The sequence below is a fragment of the Cupressus sempervirens genome, chromosome 1, assembly GCF_028749045.1.
Source record: "Cupressus sempervirens isolate cs-2001-9-10 chromosome 1, ASM2874904v1, whole genome shotgun sequence".
Classification (NCBI taxonomy): Eukaryota; Viridiplantae; Streptophyta; class Pinopsida; order Cupressales; family Cupressaceae; genus Cupressus; species Cupressus sempervirens.
Window position 1 is genome coordinate 551,338,628 of NC_143118.1, and position 19,831 is coordinate 551,358,458.

At 37.9% G+C, this 19,831-nt stretch overlaps 1 protein-coding gene across 2 annotated transcripts in view; it reads left to right on the plus strand.

Annotated features, from left to right (window-relative positions):
• Positions 1 to 429: 429 nt before the first annotated feature.
• The window catches only part of LOC149578635 (C2 domain-containing protein At1g53590-like), a 108,811-nt gene continuing 89,409 nt past the window's right edge, over positions 430 to 19,831 (plus strand). For both annotated transcript variants that reach the window (XM_089830519.1, XM_089830525.1), the window contains exons 1-3: positions 430 to 557; positions 11,464 to 11,538; positions 11,941 to 12,084. In XM_089830519.1, the coding sequence (XP_089686645.1) occupies positions 447 to 557; positions 11,464 to 11,538; positions 11,941 to 12,084 (330 nt within the window). In that variant the 5' untranslated portion in view covers positions 430 to 446. The remainder of the gene's footprint in view (positions 558 to 11,463; positions 11,539 to 11,940; positions 12,085 to 19,831) is intronic.

The following is a 19,831-nucleotide window of genomic DNA, read 5'->3' on the forward strand; positions in this document are numbered from 1 at the left end:
AAAACCAAAACCAGTAAACTGCGACCGTCGATGGATCCCACCGAAGCTGGGAAATGCATGACGGATCTATTTTTCTTTTTCGATCCACCATCCGTTGTTTGCTTGCTTCAATATAAAGTTTACGTGGAAATTTTGGATATTTGTGGAGGCCCCTCCCGCCTGATTCCATGTCGCTTCAGTTCACACTTCACCTTTATGATCAATTTTGCCTCCTATACTGGACATAAGATAGAGATTGTCGTTTGAAGTCGCCACCTCACGCACGAGATCAATTGCGATCATTATAACGAGAAAATAAACCCCACCAGTGCTCTCCACCAGAGATTCAACGCCTTATTTTACCAGCAAAACAGTAAGAAGTCAACAATCATATCTTAAGTCGAATTTCTGATCCATTTATAAATGTGGGTCATTAGGCACACTCAACGTAAAGATAAGGAGAAGAAATGAGTTTGGTGATTCACTTTGCTCTGGTGTTCAGTGTATTGGCGATCGCCTCCTACTTCGGATTCAATTCGCCTTTCGTTTACATTTTGTCGTTTCTCTATCTGTACCAGGTATGTCGATCATGCTTAAAGAACCCATCTTTTTGTTTGTTTTGTTTTATGTACCATTTCATCTGCAGAAGTTTTGCTTCCTCAATTTCATCTTCACTCGATACTCTAACGTTGACGCTGTAGAGGGCATATTTTTGAATGGTTTGGATTATCCGGGGAAATTTAGAAAACATTTTAGGTTAGGGGTTGTCTGAAATTGTTTACGGAAAATGTTGGAAAGGGGTCGGTGGATTAAACGGTAGAGTCTAGCAGCATGCTGAGTGGAGTCATGGAAAGCTCGTCCATGTGAACTAGTGTAGTCTCAGAGCCAGACTGGGAGATCTGAACACAGAAGCATGACTTGTTGGGGGGAGACAGTGATTGGGACGATTCATATATTGATGGCTTATAGGCCCTTCGAACTCGTCTTCTGGATCATATGGATGGGATACACATACAATCTCGATTACTTTAGTTTCTCCTTTTATTTGAAAATACATGGAAACACACAACTACAGACTTCAATACTTTCAGAGAGGAGGAGGAAAAATCACACGGGAAAGTCTGCAAACAACTGAAGTAACTCAATAAACCAAAAGATAGAGCAGGCCCATTTTTGAGCTTTATAATAACTTCAGTAATGAAAGATTAGAAAACCTAAAATTGACGAGTGAAGCAGGGATAAATACATAGTGAGGGAGTAAAATAGATGTACGCACACATCTACACGAATTTATGCATAGAGGGATAAAAGAAGGAACAAGTCATGTGAAAGGCTACAATTACCTAAATTAGTTCAATGGTAACAAGCGATACTACAAGTTATAGAGTTTTTGAAGGATTCCAATTACCTAAGATAAGAAAGTCTAACAACGATATGGGGAGGGAGCATCAAACAAGCTCAGAGATTTATATTTGACCTAATAGCAGGATATGTGGATGCTTCGGGTCTGGCTAGTTGTAGACAATAGTGATAAATCCAGATTTAGTTTCTCAGAAGTATCTTGGGTGTTCAATGGTGGAGACGTGTAGGGGCTTGCTCGCTTGCTGGCAGTACTGGTAAATTTACTTTCAATTTTTTTTCAATATCTTGGGTTTTAAATCATTCTACATAGGCCACTAATGTGCTGTACAGAGATCCATCACATAATCATGTGCCATAGTGAATCTCATGTTTCCTTTAGAAGGTCTGTAATAGACTTTGTAATTTCTACAGTTCTATTTCATTATTAATGTAGCAATTGATCCTGATGGACTGTGTGGTAAAATTTCACATGCCACAGTTTTCTTATGGAACAGTAATAGATATGGTTCTAATTAGTGAAGTGGGGGCCAAACAGTCATTAAGCATCGACTATTCATATGTTACTGTCAGCTTCTTTATTCATACGGCAAGGTTGTTCGGATCAGCGTACCCTTTCTATTAAGGAAAACTAAGTTACCGATTCGGATGCGGATTCCGGAAGTGGATACGGGATGCGGGGATTCTTTTTTTTTTTTTTGGATGCGGATGCGGGAGGAAACGTACATATATATATATATATATATATATATATATATATATATATATATATATATATATATATATATATATATATATATATATATATATATATATATATATATATATATATATATATATATATATATATATATATATATATATATATATATATAACGAGATAATTGGTAAATACTTGCTTGTAAATAAAAGAGACCGAAAGGTCAATTTATACAAAACAATGAGACGATGTTTCCTTAGAAAACGATCGTAAAGAATAGAAACATTCTATTCCAGAGAAAGCAAAAAAACGAAAGCAAACTAAAGCTAAAGATATTTACAAGATAACCATTAACTAATAATAGACGTCTTATCTACTATTATAATACCCTCCCTTAATGGTTAATCTATCTAACACACCAAGCTGTCCTCGGAATTTGACAAACTTATCAGGACCAAGAGGCTTGGTGAGAATGTCTGCAGTCTGATCTGTGGTAGGAACATACTGCAGATCTATAGTCCCGTCTTCAACCAGCTGTCATATGTAATGACAATGAACATCCACATGCTTGGTTCGTTCATGGAAGACTGGATTCCGTGCTAACTTGATAACGCCTTCGTTATCAACAAACAGAGTAGTCGGTCCTGTTGGTGACATTTGCATATCCCCAAGCATCCGACGAAGCCAGATAGCTTCACATCCTGCCTTAACAGTCCCTCTGTATTCAGCCTCTGTAGAAGAGAGAGAAACTGCCTGTTGCTTCTTGCTGGTCCATGTGACTGCACCGGATCCCAAACTGAACACATATCCAGATGTTGACTTTTTATCATCAACAAAGCCTGCCCAATTTGAATCTGTGAACCCACTGAGTTTAGGATTAGAACTCTGAGAATACAAAAGTCCATAATCAGAAGTGCCCTTCACATAACGAAGCACACGCTTTGCTACCATCCAATGATCAGCCTTAGGAGCTGTCATAAAGCGTGAAATATAGCTGACTGCGAAGCTGATATCAGGCCTAGTAGCAGATAGGTAGATGAGGCTGCCTACTAGTTGCCTATACATAGTATCATCAACGGAAGGAGTATCAGACTTGGCTGATAACTTGAGACCTTTCTCCATAGGTGTAGATGCAGGTTTGCAATCCTGCATTCGGAATTTGTCTAACAAGGCCCTGGCATATTTGGACTGAGAGATGAATATACCAGAAGACTGTTGCCAAACTTCAACACCTAAGCAATAATGCATGAGCCCAAGGTCAGTCATATCAAAAGACTGGCATAAGTGTTGTTTGATTCCCTGAATCAAAGATGCCGAACTGCCAGTGATGATCAGATCATCCACATAGATAACCAGAAGGATGATGTCACTGTCAGTAGTCTTGATGTACAGATTTGAGTATGAAGAACTCCTCTTGAAGCCTTGATCACGGAGGTACGTATCAATCTTGATGTACCATGCCCGAGGGGCCTGCTTCAAACCATAGAGAGCTTTTACCAATCTGAGAACCTGATGGTCTTTACTAGCAACCTTGAAACCAGGAGGCTGCGTCATGTAGACCTCTTCATGGAGATCACCATTCAAGAAAACACTCTTTACGTCCATCTGATGGACCTTCCAGCCAAACTGTGCTGCCATGGCTAGGACTAATCTGATGGTGCTCATCTTTGCAGTAGGAGCAAAGGTCTCCTCATAATCAATGCCCTGACGCTGAGAAAAGCCCTTTGCCACTAAACGAGCTTTGTACTTATCCAAAGTACCATTTGATTTGTATTTGATTTTGTAGACCCATTTGCAGCTAATGGGTTTCTTCCTTGGGGGAAGATCAGAAAGGATCCAAGTGTTGTTCTTTAGCAGGCTCTGGTGTTCAGATTGCATGGCTTGTTCCCACTCTGGAATTCCTTTAGCCTCGGAATATGTTTGAGGTTCAAACACACTGTGAATGTTGGCCATAAGAGCAAAGTTAACAGAATCTGTAGTTTTGCTCTTTTTCCGAGCAGTTCTCCCATTAATGAGCTCATCATCATGAAGATCAGCAAGTGTCTTAGCCCACCACTTAGGTTGGAGAGGAGAATGACCAACAATAGTACTAGGAGATGCTTGATCAGCAGGATCCTGATCAGAAGAATCTGGATCAAACTCAGGTGAAGCATCTTCAAAACGAGGTGATCCTGCAGGAGAAGCCGGAGGTGTTTGTACAGGTATCACTGGCAGGACTGGAGCTGGAGGAGCTACTGGAGCCCTCCCATCAGGTGGACCTAATGGAAGCCGAACTCCCAAATCATGAACCTGCATAGGCTGGTCTGCTGGATCAGGAACAAGAGAAACAGGCATGAATGCTCCTCGCTGCTCATCAAAGACTACATCGCGGCTGTATATGAGATGAGATGTCTCAACATCAATAAGGCGGTAGGCTTTGTGAAGACTGCTATATCCAGCAAGCATCAGTTTCTGACTTTTGGCATCCAACTTGGTGCCTTCACAGATTTTCACAGTTTTTCATTGAAAAACTTGCTGAAAAAAGCTTGAAAAAACTTCAGATTTCTTGATAAAAAATGGTCGAATCTGCTTACTAGAGCATGATGACAGACTGAGACGGCTAAGAGCATGAAGATTTCATATAGAAACATGCAAATTTTCACCCCAAAAACGCGAGTCTGCTAGTCGCGCGGCTGTTACAAACCCCTGCAACTACAACAAGAGCCTCCAAATCGCGCGAGTGCAGGCTAAAGACGCGAAAATGGTGTAAAAAAAATCGCGATTTGCTGAGAATGGTACAAAACAACCACGATTTTCATGCAATTTGTAGACCCGAGTTCAGAATTTCTCTAGACAGAAAAACCTAGGCGGGTTTTTGGAGAAAATAGCTGAAATAATTTTGGAAAAATTTAAATAAATAATTTCAAGAAGAAATTATAAATTTTAACAAAAAAATTAAAGCATTTAGCTCTGATACCATATTACGAGGTAATTGGTAAATACTTGCTTGTAAATAACAGAGACCGAAAGGTCAATTTATACAAAAGAATGAGACGATGTTTCCTTAGGAAACGATCGTAAAGAATAGAAACATTCTATTCCAGAGAAAGCAAAAAAATGAAAGCAAACTAAAGTTAAAGATATTTACAAGATAACCATTAACTAATAATAGACGTCTTATCTATTATTGTAATTATATATATATATATTATAATATTAACATATGCAAAGAAATGCAAGAAATATACAAAAACAAATTATTTGATAAATCATAATATGACTATGAATATATGATACTTCACAGTTAACTGAACCCTTAAACAAAATTCAAGATATTTCAAAATTCATATGATATTCATATATCACTATCAATATGTGCTTGTCCAACATTAGTGTTTAGTCTTGACTCTTAAACAATAAGTTCAAATAGGTCATGTTCAAGATTCCAACAAAATAAAATTTAAAAACATGGTAAATGATTGAAGCATGAAGATTCAATCAATCAAAGTCTGACTCTGAATCATAGGGATTTGCAAGAAAATCCACATTCTCATTGTCATCTTCAACTGCTGAAAGATCATTTGAACCAAGCATGGTTCCACTTATGCTAGATGCACCACGTGCCACACTAACATCATCACCGTCTCCAATTGTAACAAGATCATGAAGTTTTGCATCCAAATTTGCACACTCAGGGGCTACATCCCAAAGCTTTGTTGCCTCGTCCTTGTAATGATCATTCTTACGTGACAAAAGACGCAAGTTGGTGTGGACAAAGACCAAGTCCTCAGCTTTCTTGGAGCCTAACTGGTTGCGCTTCACCGAATGGATAAAGGAGTATGTACTCCAATTCCTTTCAGTAGCAGAAGAACTAGCAACCTATATAGTTGTCACAAAACATACAAATGAAAAGCAAATTAATTTTATAGAATGTGTGAAACGCTAAATTCTACAATGCAAGTGTAAACATAAAATTTTAAAACAAATTTACAAAACAAAATAAAAAACTTACTTGTGATAGGACTTTGATTGCAAGAGGTTGAAGATGCTTGAAAGGTTGACCATACATGTACCACCATGTGATAGCTCCCATTCTATTTTGGTCCTTTAGTGCAGATGGAGAATGCTTTAACCCCGAAGCAAACAACCCAAATTCTTCCCTCACTTTTTCATGCATTTCTTCCAGTGGGAAGAGTCTTGAAAGGGCTTTGTGGCACCCCTCAGCAACCTCCTCATCCGCAAATGGTGCAACTCTACCCGGCATACCAGCTATCTCCTCACTATAGTACCTAGGAGATAAGGCATATGCAAGGAGGTGCAATGGGGTAGTCATCTTATTCCAGCGATGGTTGATAATTGCTTGCACTTGTTTGCATAAGGCTTCACATTGTGTGGGGTCACTCTCATGTGCTTGTATAGAATGTTTTACCTTCTCAACCATGGTGTCCATGTCATCATACACATCCCCTAAGCAAGGTGTATCTGTATCAGTAAAACGGAGCATAGTCATGATGGGCTCGGTGAAATCCAATACATATGCCACACGAGCCCACCAACTCTCATTCAAGATCAAATTCCTGATCCTTTGTGCTCTTTCTGAATTTGAGATCTTCCATACACCCCATTGATGACCGATGACCATTTGACTTAATGCATCTTTTACCTTGAGGAGTCATCTCATAACGATTGTATGAGATGCAAAGCGGGTCTCAACAACCTAAGCAAGTTAACAATATGTCAATTGACAATATAATTATAAATTTTAATTTTTAACTAAATTACAAAACCATGAAACTTAGTAATTTAAAAAAATTAATTTACCTTCAGCAACTCCAATTTGGAGTATGTTCTAAAAATGGATTGTGACATGGGGTGGTTGGTCACAAACATCTGTATGTCCTCCCCCTCTTCATATATTTTCTTCACCCAATCTACTTCAGTGCCAATCCTCTGCATGATCAAGTTAAGGGAGTAAACAGTGTATGGAGTCCAAAAAAATGGTCATACCGACTCTCAACTAAAGCACTCGCACCCCTGCAATTTTTGGCATTGTCAATGACCACCTGTACCACATTCTCACTACCCACCATCTCGATGGCCTCAATGAGAATTCTAGAAATGAATTCCGAATCCTTCACTTGCCCTTCACAATCAATGCCCTTCAAATTCATTGCCCCTTTGGGGGAAATTGCAATCACATTAATTAGTGGCCGGTTTCTTGTATCCTTCCAACCATCTGACACAAAGTTAGATCCGAAGTTTTCCAAGATTTTTTGATTGGTTGAAGGTCTTTCTCTATATGTGCCCTCTCTTGTTGCAATAAAGTTGTACGCACCTTTTCATAGCCTAGGCTTGTGTAGTCAGCTGGTGATTCTTTGATTGCTGCTACCATTTCCTTCCAATATGGTGATCTCATCAGGTTGAAAGAAAGCCCATTCGCATAGAGGCAATGTGCAATAGCTTCATTAGCGCAATCTCTTGCCTCCATTTTAAATGCGGTGTCCAATGGGCCTCTTTTGCGGGTTGAAATTTCCACTTCTTCCTCATCCTCTCCTAGCATAGGTACCTGCAAGAATGGGTGTTGGGAGGATGCAATTGGTTCAGTGAGTGTCTAAGGCTTGCTCTTTGAGGAAGGACCTTGATAGTAGTTTTTTTTTGATCTATTGATCAATGCGTTAACAGCTTCTTGTTCTCTTGCAAATGAAAGTATTTCCGCGCTAGTCATCCCAGTACCATTTTTGCCTTTGCACATTCCAAATCCTTTGCCAACAGGGCCCATAAAATGAAGCTTCACTCGGGAATATGAGCTATTGAAAGGTTTTCCTTTGTTACTTTGACAATAATTGCACTTCCAATAGTATGAGCCACCTCTTGAAACCTGTGATATCCGTGTTGTATGTCTCTACAAAGGATAACCTACATCAATTTTGAAATTATCAGTCCCTTCCCCTCTTTGGCCCCCCATTGAACTTTGACTAGCACTACCACCGGTATCCATTCTTGCTTAGTTTTTTGCAACCTATTTTATAAGAAAATAAATAAATTTTAATTAGTTCCTAACAACTATGAACGTCAATGATCATGCATACAAGTGGAAAGAAGTGAGAAAAACTACTAAAATAGATACACAAAGTTGCTTCTACATATCTTTCAAAAAAAAAAAAATTGAAAAAAAACTTTAAAAAAATCATCAAAAACTCAAAAAAATTCATCTAAATACTCAAGAAAAGGATTGATCACTTACCTTGAATGGTTTAAACTTCTTTCGATCGATCCTCTTCGAAAATGCTGAACTTAGCTTCACAATGAAGGAGTGGCTGTAGGTGCAAAAAAAAATTCTAAAATGGCTCTTGTGAATGCTTCTATGTTGACTTCTAGGGTCGTTTTAGGGTTTTATTGTGAAAAAACACTTTAAAAATGCTTTTAGTCACACGTTGTTATGGAAGTTTAAGTTAAAATAAACTATATTTTATTGCTTTCCCGGCTAAGCCTCGCGGGTGTGCGCGGATGCCCTGCGGGTGCTGGCCTTAAGCCATCTGCAGGCATCCGGATGCGTGTGGAAGCTGATACTCAGCTTCCACATGCATCCGGATGCCTGCAGATGGCTTCCAGCCAGCACCCGCAGCGCATCTGGAGGCTTCCCGCATCCGTCCGCATCGGATGCGGAAGCCAGGCCCTGCTGGCACGAATTGGTATCTAAGAGAAAATATGATGAAACATAAACTACATATAACATGGACTGCATCTTTAGTGAGGTTCCCTTGGTGACAATTTTGATGCAAAATATTGGTGATATGATAGTTATATGAATCTTGGCATGAGTACTCAACAGAACATAGAATTGATTAAAGGAAAAACTGTAGCTTCCCTTCACCTTAGGTTTGCAAACATTGAAAACTAACTAGGCAAGAGTAATGTTTCAGAAGTGGTCCGTATTACTATTCTCCATACTTCCATGAAGGATGCTTTGGTTTTGTGTGTAATGAGTTTATTTATTACAATATGCAATCAGTGCCAGTCCTTGTCTGCCACAGGCCTTAAATTGTAACTATTTGGCATTCGATAGTTTAGGCACATTGTCACCTTTTCTGAACATTAGAGAATTTACAAGACAACCCATATTTATATTAATACTGACTTAAGGGAGACTTAATGCAGAATTATCAAAGACAATTTCATATTATAAAAGGGGTTAGTGAGAGACAGATTAGCAAAAGAACAAGGATAGGATTAAGGAAGCCGAAGAATCACAAGTTGGGTCATTAAAAGATGGAGGAGGAGTTCATTTGGATATGTTTGGACCGTGGTTCATCACTCTGGATTTGGTTTTTGAGTTTCTCTTGGGGAAACATTGGGAGAGCTTTCAGCTTTCTATTCAGACCTGAGGATGGAAACCTTCAGGCCATTTCTGGTGGGTTGAATGCAGACCCAATTCATCGTTGCAATGGATTCAAGACAGAGTTCATCCTGATCTTACAGGTTCTTTCTTAGTTTTCGAATCTGATTGTGTAGCTGTATTTATTTAGATATCTGGTTATTGTATTGCTGATGTATAATGCAATAACATATTTTGAGGTATTTTAATGAGCATCTACTCATTCATTTGCTGGGTTATTTTGCATTAAATATCTGTTTATATTCTGAAAATTTCTGTGAGAGGAAAATTGGAGAAAATATCCATTAGGGATATTATAGTGGTATTAGAGTCTCGAACCTGCCATCCTATTGGGTATTATGAGAGGGTTCCTCAAAAACATTTTTACAGAAAGAAATAAGTTATCTAAAGGTGCTGAAAGATTACTTTGGCTTGGAAGTTACCTACTTAAGGAAGACTAGTTTTTACAGTACAAGCAAAGGGCTATAATTATTTTGGTTATTTGGAAATTACTATATATCTAAGACTTTTATTAGGAGACGACAACTAATGACCCTCTCAATGTTGGGCTTATATTGTATTGGGTGGAAATTGATAGTTTAATAATTGACATCAAAAGAAATACCTTTCATAAGCTAAAGTTGATAAATGAAGTAAAAATGTTAAAGCGTGAATTCTCTGCTACAACTTTCTGTTGATTTATCATTAGCCTAACTTGTTAAGGCTTGTTCAATATTAGCATTGAAAATCTGGAAACAAAGATTTGTCTGATAATAGCTTGAGAGGCTCGGTTATTCAAGAGCCTAAAATACAAATGTCAAAAACTGTAAAACATAGTGATGGGAAGTTGGATGGTTGCCTCTAATCAGCATCTCCCAACGTTGCGTCAAAATAAGTGTCTGACTCTGAGTCACTGCTACTATGAGGATAAAAGGCTTGCTCATCTAATGGAACTCCAACCAATCCTCTTTCACTTCACTTGCTGTTACTGCCTCACTCCTCACTTTTGTTGCTAATCAATGCAGTTTTTTTCTAGCAACACCTTCAAACCATGCTGCTCTGTATTTCTAATTTGGCTGCAAATTGCTTTTCATGTAAAAATGAAGTCATATGCTACTCATGGAGTGCTATATCTTTCATGTTAGGGTTAGAGGGTGTGGAACCACAAAAAGCATTTTTTTTAAAACCTCGTGGCTGGCTGTCCGTGAGATGGTCAGGGATGTTTCTGACGTCCTCAACATGTTTGGAGGATGGCTGGCTGGCTGTCCCCAGTTTGTCCCTCTGTCATCTCACCATGAGCCTTCCAAATTTTGGAGATGATTGAGAAATGTCTCTGAGCTGTCACCCATCCCGGAGATGTCCTCGATGCAGGGACATGACCAAAAAATCCTGGGACACATACCCAGTTACCCTTGTGTTTTTCTGGTTTATCTCATTTTCATGTACTATTTTAGAAGTCTATAATTTTTTTAATGTCTTTTAAGTTTTAAGTATATGAATAACCATTATAATTATAAAGGTCTAGGCAGAAAAATATTCATTCTCAAGAGAAATAATTAGTGTAACTTTTATGAAATCTATATAATGTATGTATCATAGTTCCAAGAATCACGACGATTCATGCGATTCACGCGATTCGACGATTCGATTCAAGCCAAACGATTTTTTGTGAATCAATGAATCGAATCAGCGATAAAGGGTTTATGAAATAAGTTGTTCACTAAATTTCAAGGGTTTTTTAAATTTGCCGATTCGTGGGCGATTCAATTCCGATTCATGGCCGATTCACGATTTGATTCGGCCTTGCCGATTCCGATCCGATTCCGATTCTTGTTACTTTGGTATGTATGCATGTTTACCATTAGAAACAGATTATGTAGCAATAGCAGATGGATTTGTGACCTGCTCTGGTGAATGGAAAGACTTTTGTTCGTTTCAATGTTTAGATGCTTTACTTAAAAACATGTTGGGCTGTCAAGTTTTCTGTTCTCAACAACTTGAACTTTATTTTTGTTTCGCACCTAATTATCTCAATTTTCATGGCTCATTTTCTTTTTCTATCATTTGACAGGTTGATCAAATATGCACTCAGAGAGTGCAAAGGCGTATGCGCCACGAGGAGAGGAAATATGAAAACAAAAAACAGGTAACTTATCAGTATTATCTCCTGAATGCTTATGATAAATTGATCCTATGGCCTTTCGCACTGAACACATTTGTTTCTATGACAATTACATGAAAGTTTCTGAGCCGACAAAATTTTTTCTGATAAATATCTTGTGCATCAGATGTGGTCATAAAATATTTAAAGAAAATTGTCATTCTCCACGCCAAACATGCCTCTGTCTTTGATATAACTTTTTTCATCTGAGATTAATTCCCCTTGTATGTTAGATTGCACTTTTTTCTCACTAATAATTTAAACACAGATCACATGTTTTTGATACAATCAGTTTGCAAAGTTGTGTTTTGAGATAAGGCATTGAAGATGCAGTTGTATATTTATAACAAAAATTGAATTTCTTACTTGATGTTTGTGCTACAACAGCTTCTTTCAGACTCTGAGACTGTTAGGTGGATGAATCATTGCATGGAGAAGATTTGGCCAGTCTGTATGGAGAGAGTTGCATCTCAGGAAATATTAATGCCCCTCATACCCTGGTTCTTGGACAAGTACAAGCCTTGGACTGCTGTAAGTTTTTTTACATCTAATATTTTAATCATCTTAGTTACTTCCTTTTGAATGTCATTAGTCATCATTAAATCTATACAAGGGTCTTATCAAATGAGACTTTGTTGGCAATTTGGAGGCACTGACTATGAGCTAGCATGGCAACCGTGGAAAAATATGCAGTTCACCTTGGGTTATTGTTTGATCATAAACCAGAAATCTTTTGGTCACCAATGTTTTGACCCTATGAACACAAGGTGGAAATCAGTCTTATAAACATTTGTGAAATATAGGGCCTGGAAAATTTTTCTGGGAATCACGTGGAATTTTAGGAACAGAAATTTAGTTCCTTTCTGCAAGTGCAGCTGAAGTGGAATGGTACCCTTGGGTGCTATGGGACAATAACCACTAAAAGTTGAACTGGAAAGATGAGGCTATGTCATAGTAACTGGTAAAGCAAGAACCTTAGGATAAAGAGAGAGAAATCAAAATGGACAACTTGTTTGACGAGCTTAGCACTGAATCTACTACCCCTTATGACCCCTAAAACAAATGATCACTCCTGCCATTCCAGGTCACAAATGGCAGTGATTAAGTAGCGTGGAGTTCCACCAACTCTTGTTAGTTTACTGTAGCCTTGGCATAGCCTGCTCATGGAGAAGACACACCCATGTTCCTCAATGTGGGCTGGCACTTTGATCTAAAATGGAGCACTTCAGATGGCCAGTTTTGCATGGGAAACTTCTAATGACAGATATAATGGAAAAGAAAGGATAGATTGCTATGAAATTAATAATTATGTATGAAATAGGGGCAGTGCTGATATACTCTAAATCCCAAACAATATGCAGTTAGGCCTAGGTGAGTACTTCTTGAGGATGATATGGTAGAAAATGTTAATTCTGTAACTTGCTAAGCATACTGATCTGAGAACAGATCAATCCAATCTGAGATGGCATGATAAATATAGGACTAAGTTGTTTCCATTGCTCCCTTTATAAGGTCAGCATCTATCCTTATGTTTTGGTTTAAGACTAATCTAAACTTCGTTTGTTATGTTTGTGATTAAACTTAATCATTCTTAGAAAGTCGCCGACTTCTAGAGGTTAGGCAAACAACTTTGAAAGAGAAATGTCCTTTCTAAGGACATGTCCCTTGACTCTTATACTTATAGAGGGTAAGGATGAAGTCTAAGAGCACACAAGAACAAAGACAAGTCTGCTTCTTAGTCATTACTGCCCTCATATGAATTGCAGAAGCAAAAAGACAGAATTCTGAATTACATTTCTAATTAAATTAAAGGCAATACTTTGAAGTTATTCTCAGCAAATCAAAAGGAGAAGAAGAAGAATAAATCTAGTCTATATTCAGTCATAGAATTTGAAGAAACTTTACATGGTATCAGAGCTCTGGTAGTCGAACCTAGGCTCTGCAAAATTCAGTAATCAGATTTTATATATATCTAGCAACTATCTCCTATCTTCAATGGCATACACAATCAGACCCAAGGATAGGTTTGATGGGAAAGAACACTTTGAAGTGTAAGAATTTGCCTTAGGGAAAAATGACACCAGGATCAAGAAGCTCAAGAACAAAGCACAATATGGACCAAATGATGTATGATCATAATAACAATATGAGAATGAATGAATGCACATGTACACTAGAAGTGCCTATATATAAAGGCCTCTAGAATGACTAGGAGTTAGCAAAGTGATAAACGTCACAACTGAGCACATGTCCACCAAGAGTGGATTATCCTCAATTAAGCACAGGAGTTCGTGCGATGATGAGAGGATAAGCTTTCATAGGTGTGTCACGTAAAAAGATGTTGTAGACACCATGTGCTTAATTAAAGTGCGAACAACTATGTTGTCTACATGACAACTCAGTTGATTATGTAAACTCTTATGTTGTAGACACCATGTGTTAAACTGAGTTGCTAACTCTTGTGTTGTCAACAAGACAACTCATATTAGTATGCATACTCCTAGGTGTCTATATGATAGATAATAAAATAATGCATTTAACCTAAGTAAACTTAAGTAAAGTGTAAATAATAATTAAGTATTTACACTAACACCCCCCCCTTAAGTGCAACTTAGGGGAATGCACTTGAGCTCACAAAAGCTATGATGAAAATGCATGATGGGTCCCGACTATTAGGCCATGTTAGGTACCCATGTACAGATGCAATGCTCTACATACAATGCTATGCAATGCAACACAATTTCTTTGAAAATGGAGAAAGATGGAAAACCTCATGGGAAAAACCCTCCCCCAAAAAGAGAGATAAGTACAATAAAAAAGAGAAGAGTCATGTGACCCGCACCCCCAAGAGATCTCGCAAATGAAGATACTTGACCTCAGTGAAGGGCTTGGTGAAGATGTCGACAATCTGCTGCTCTGTAGGACAATACTGCAATGCAATGACTTTCTCATGAATTAGCTCCCTGATGTAGTGCATATGAACCTCAATTTGTTTTGTCTGCTGATGTTGGACTAGATGTTTTAGATTTCAATGACACTTTGATTATCACAATATATGACTATGGGTCGAGGTATGTCAAAACCAAACTCCTTTAGAATTTGCTGTAACCAAATAGCCTTTGCAGCCGCATTGACAGCTCCTTGATACTCGGCCTCAGTTGATGAAAGAGCAATAGTGTTTTGATTTTTACTCTTCCAACAAATGGGTCCGGAACCAAGATGAAACATATATCCTGAAGTAGACTTGCGAGAATCAAGATCTCCTTCATAGTCTGAGTCTATATAACCCACTAACTGTAGTCCAGTATCAGCTGCATAACATATCCCATATGTACGTGTACCCTGGATATAGTGGAGGATGCGTTTGGCTGCCTTCCAGTGAAGTTCATGTGGCTCTAGCATGAAGCGAGAATCCATGCCAACTGCAAATGATATGTTAGGGCGTGTATGTGTCAAGTAGCTGAGACTTCCAACCAACTTTCTATACAAGGTAGCATCAACAAGTGGAGTGGAACACTTTGCTTCTACCTTAACACCTGAAAGAAATGGAGTAGATGCAGCCTTGTAGTCACTCATGCGAAACCGAGCAAGTAGATCAAGAGCGTACTTGGGTTGTGATAATGCGATCCTTGATGAAGACTGATGTATCTGTAAGGACCCTCCTCGTATGTACTTATTTAATATAAATCTCTTTGTTAAACGGTTATAGGAGATTTAAATGGATATGAAGTAATGTTTATATTGTGAATGTCTTGATGAATTGAGAGCAGTTGACACATCCATGTTTTAAAACTCAGTGATCGAGAACTACTACATTATCTCGATTGTTTAAATATTAAAATTTCACTAATGATGATACGAGACATTTTCACCTGATGATAGGGGTTTTGAATTTTGATACCTCGATGATTAAGTTTTGTGCTTCGGATAGTTTATTATTCTTTAATTGGTGATGTTTATGATGATAGGTATATGCATGCCTAATAATGATTATTCTAGTATTTTAATCTAAATGAATGGATAAGTTATGTTATATTGATTTTATGATTACTGACGATTAAATGTGAGTAGAAATGAATTAAACAGTTAACTTATTTGAAAGATGGATGTTTTAATTTATGTAATTTCCTTCATACATTATATACATATATGCATGTGAATTTTCTTGTGCTGCTGATGTGTGTAATGAGTGTGCAGGATATTTTAGCCGAGAAATCTAACTGAGAAACGAAACAGAACCCTATGTACCGATTGTGGAAACCAGGGTTGAATCTAACAAAAGGTGCAAACCTTATTGTTCGTATTTTATTTGTATCATGGATTGAATGAATGCATCATTCTGTAATCAGTAAATGTTAATGCTTCGTAATAGTGTTTTTATAGTGTCGCTTGACACTTGTGAATTGTGTATGCATTCCAACATGATAGTTAGAGGGAACCGAGTAACCTAAAGATCTAAGCTGGATTTGGTTAGTTAACTTTTTGTTAATTAGTTGTATTGAGATTAATTACCTCTAATTAGGATTAGTGACTTATCTACATTTTGAAGGTTGTTAGTAAATCCTAAAATATTCCTAGCTTTTGATAGGTCTCAAATTAATCCTAAAAGCCTAAAATCATTAAATCTAAGTACCTAAGGGGTATGGGTATGGGTTAGGTACATTTTCCACCCCCTTAGCCCCTTTGGCTGACTTTTATGGTCACTCAAATACTCCATTTTTGCTTTAGTGCAAAAATTGATTGTCCCATCATGTGTTGGATAACTTTAACTCCACTTTGAGGCCTACCTTATGTCTAGTTGAGTTAGAAGTCTCTAGGGCTTTAGGCAAGTGGGTGGGAGTTATTGTTTTTGGGGGTAGGTGGTTGAGTTTTGGGGGGGATCTTTTTAGAGGCTTTTTGGAGAGGGTTTTGGGTTGTTACCTAATCTCTAGTTTTGGAGAAAGTTTGAAGATTGAAAGAAGAAAAGGAAAAGCTCTTCTCAACCTACCATTTTGCCATAATTTTTTGTGAAGGTAGGAGTTCTTTACTTTTTTGAATTGTTTCTTCATGTTGTTCATGCTTGAATCATGCATAAGGCATTGTGTTGTTCCTTATATTGCCTGCTTGTGTGTTGGGGTTGATTTGGAGGGATCTTAACTTGTTTCTTGATGTTATTCTTATGTTTGCCTTGATGTTTTGTTTTTGAGGGGATTTCATGGGGATTGTTTTGGCATCACTCACCATTGAATAGGGAAGGAGTGGCCATGCATGGGGGAAGGGCCTTAGTTGGACCTCAATAGTGTAGAGTCTCCTCTCATGGTGAGAGGAGGAAAAGAGGTAGAGTGTATGGGCCCCTACTTGTCATCCCATACCTTGTATGAAAATTTGAATTCTTGAAGAAGGGAAGGAATGAATACCCTTGTTATATTGGCCCCGAAAGGATATTTGTAAAAGAACAGAAGTTCTTGAATTTTAGCCCCGAAAGGGCTATGTTATGGTATGGTGATTGACATCTCTTATTGAGAAAATCCACCTCCCCTCTATTTTGGTTCAATGTTGAACCTATTGTGCAAAATCGGGTTGGGAATGCATGCTTGAATTGTTCATCATATTATTTTGTTTTACCTCCATGTTGGTTCTTGTCTCTTCATGGTTCTCTTGGTGCATTGAAGATATTGGAAAATACCTCTTGTGAAGGACCTAGAAGAGATCTCATTTGATTTGTAACATTATGTAAAAATATATTTAATTTTTGATGTATTGACAAGGATGTCGGGTTTTCTTACTAGTTCTTTCCTGATGGAGTCTTGAACTAGGTTGAATAATAGAAGAGAAAAAAAAAGGGGATTGAGTAATGTTCTTTCATTCAGCCTTTTAGTATTTCAGTTCTTTACATATGTTTAAATGAAAATGGATAAAATGAAGTTTCACTCTTCCTACGACATTCATATGTTTTGTAATCATATTAATTTGATTGAAGTTAATTTGATAACATAGTGATGTATATCAAGTTATGCAAATTTAAGATTAAAATATGTTAAGAAAATTCGCATTTGATTTGTACTTAAATTTCGTAATTATACATGAGTGTGAGGAAGTAAAGTAGTTCTATTCAAATACGTATGTATTACTTTTAATCCAATTATCACCCTTGTTTTTAAAAAAAATTGTTAGTGTGTTTATGCCCTATATTTTGGGCATGACAGTATCTCGATACCAAGGAAATAATGAAGTAGACCCAAGTCTGTCATCGAAAATCTGTCCTGCAAAGTAGCTTTGACACTACCAATGATGGATGCTATACTCCCTGTAATGATCAAGTTATCAACATAAAGCACAAGTAGTAAGTGAGAATCATCCCTTTGAAGAATGTAGACATTCAGATCGGAATGACATTTGGTGAACCTTGTTGAGAGAAGGAAAGAATCCATCTTGGCATACCAAGCTCTTGGAGCTTGTATTAGTCCATAGAGAGACTTTTTCAACCTGCAAACCAAGGTAGAATTCTGAATGAACCCCTGTGGTTGCTTCATATAAATCTCCTCATGAAGATCACCATTCAAGAATACGCTCTTCACATCCATTTGATGAACAACCCATCTTTGAGCTGCTGCTATAGCTAGTGTCAAATGAATGGAGTTCATTTTTGCAACTGGTGCAAAAATTTTAGTGTAGTCAATGCCAGGTACCTAAGAGAAAGCTTTTGCAACAAGTCTAGCCTTATGTTTATCAACATTTCCATCTGCTGCAAACTTGGTCCGATAGATCCACTTACATCGAACCAATTTTCTTCCCTTAGGAAGAGAGACTAAGTCCCATGTGTCATTTCTCATAAGAGAATTATATTCTTCCTCCATTACTTTATCCCATTCTGGAATTCCTGAAGCTTCTTTGAATGATTGTGGATCAGAAGCAACTGCTATATAAGCATGAGGGAGTGAGTTTTGTTGTGATCTTGTCCTCCTAGTAGCTGAAGGATTCCCTGACAATGGTTTTGTCGCATCCAATGGCTGCTGAGCCCATTTAGGTCTAGTGGAAGAAGATGTAGAAAGGATATCCTCAACCTCATCTGGCTGATGCTTGTGTTTGGGTCGTGGACAAACATCTTCCAAGTCACTGTCATCACTGTCATTCTCTTCAATGAAAGAGGAAGAAGGAGGAGTTGAAGAAGTAGAGCTTGGACAACTTTCTTCAAAGTGTACACTCCTCTCATAGAAAATGTTATGTGTCTTTGGATCCATCAATTTGTAGGCTTTTTGAGAGTCCACATATCTAACAAAAATGCAAGGTTTTCTTTGAGGTTCCAATGCCTTGCGTTTTTGTGGAGGTATTTTTGCCCATGCTGGACAACCAAAGACTCTAAAGTGCTTTACAGAAGGTTTCTTGCCAGTTCAAGCTTCAAAAGGAGTTACTCCATCCAAAGCTTTATGACTCCTATTTTGGATGTAGTCAGCACAATTCATTGCTTCAGCCCAAAAGACTTGATCAAGAGACTTATGTAGTAGCATGCAAGTGGTCATCTCCTTGAGGGTTTTGTTCTTCCTTTCGGAAACACCATTCTGCTGTGGCGTGTATGGTATTGAATGCTGAAGGTCAATTCCCTTTTTAGTACAAAAGTCTATAAGCCTTGAGTTCACATACTCCCCTCCATTATCTGTTCGAAAAACTTTGATGGCTTTCTCTGACTGCTTTTCTACTTGAGCCTTGAAGCTGAGAAATCGTTCAAACACTTCACTCTTATGAGCTATGAAGAATACCCAAGTATAGCGAGAGTAGTCATCAATGAAGGTGAGTGCATAGCGAGACTTTCCAAATGATGGCACTGGAAATGGGCCCGCCACATCACTATGAACTAGTTCAAGAACACATTGTGCTCTCTAAGACTTCCCCTTGTTAGACATTTTTTCTGGATGCTTCCCAAGTGTGCAACCTGAACAAATACCTTTTAAAAACTGGACTTGAGGTAGACCTTGAACCATGTTCTTGCTACTAAGTTGTTGAAGATACCTGCAGTTGAGATGTCCAAATCTCTCATGCCACAGTTTGTTTTCTATATTTGAATGCATTAACAAGGCTTGTGCATTTGATTTAGGCACAAAGGAAGAGAATGTGTAAAGCCTTGAATCATGATTAGCTTCACCTACTGCAACCATAGAGTCATCCTTGATACTTTTCACTACCACTGAATTGGAAGAAATTCAACCTTATTTCCACCTCCATAGTGAGTGATTTGGTAGATTGAAAGATGTGAGGTACCTCTGAAGGTGTCATTGAAGAAAGATCTCTTTGAAGCACCCAT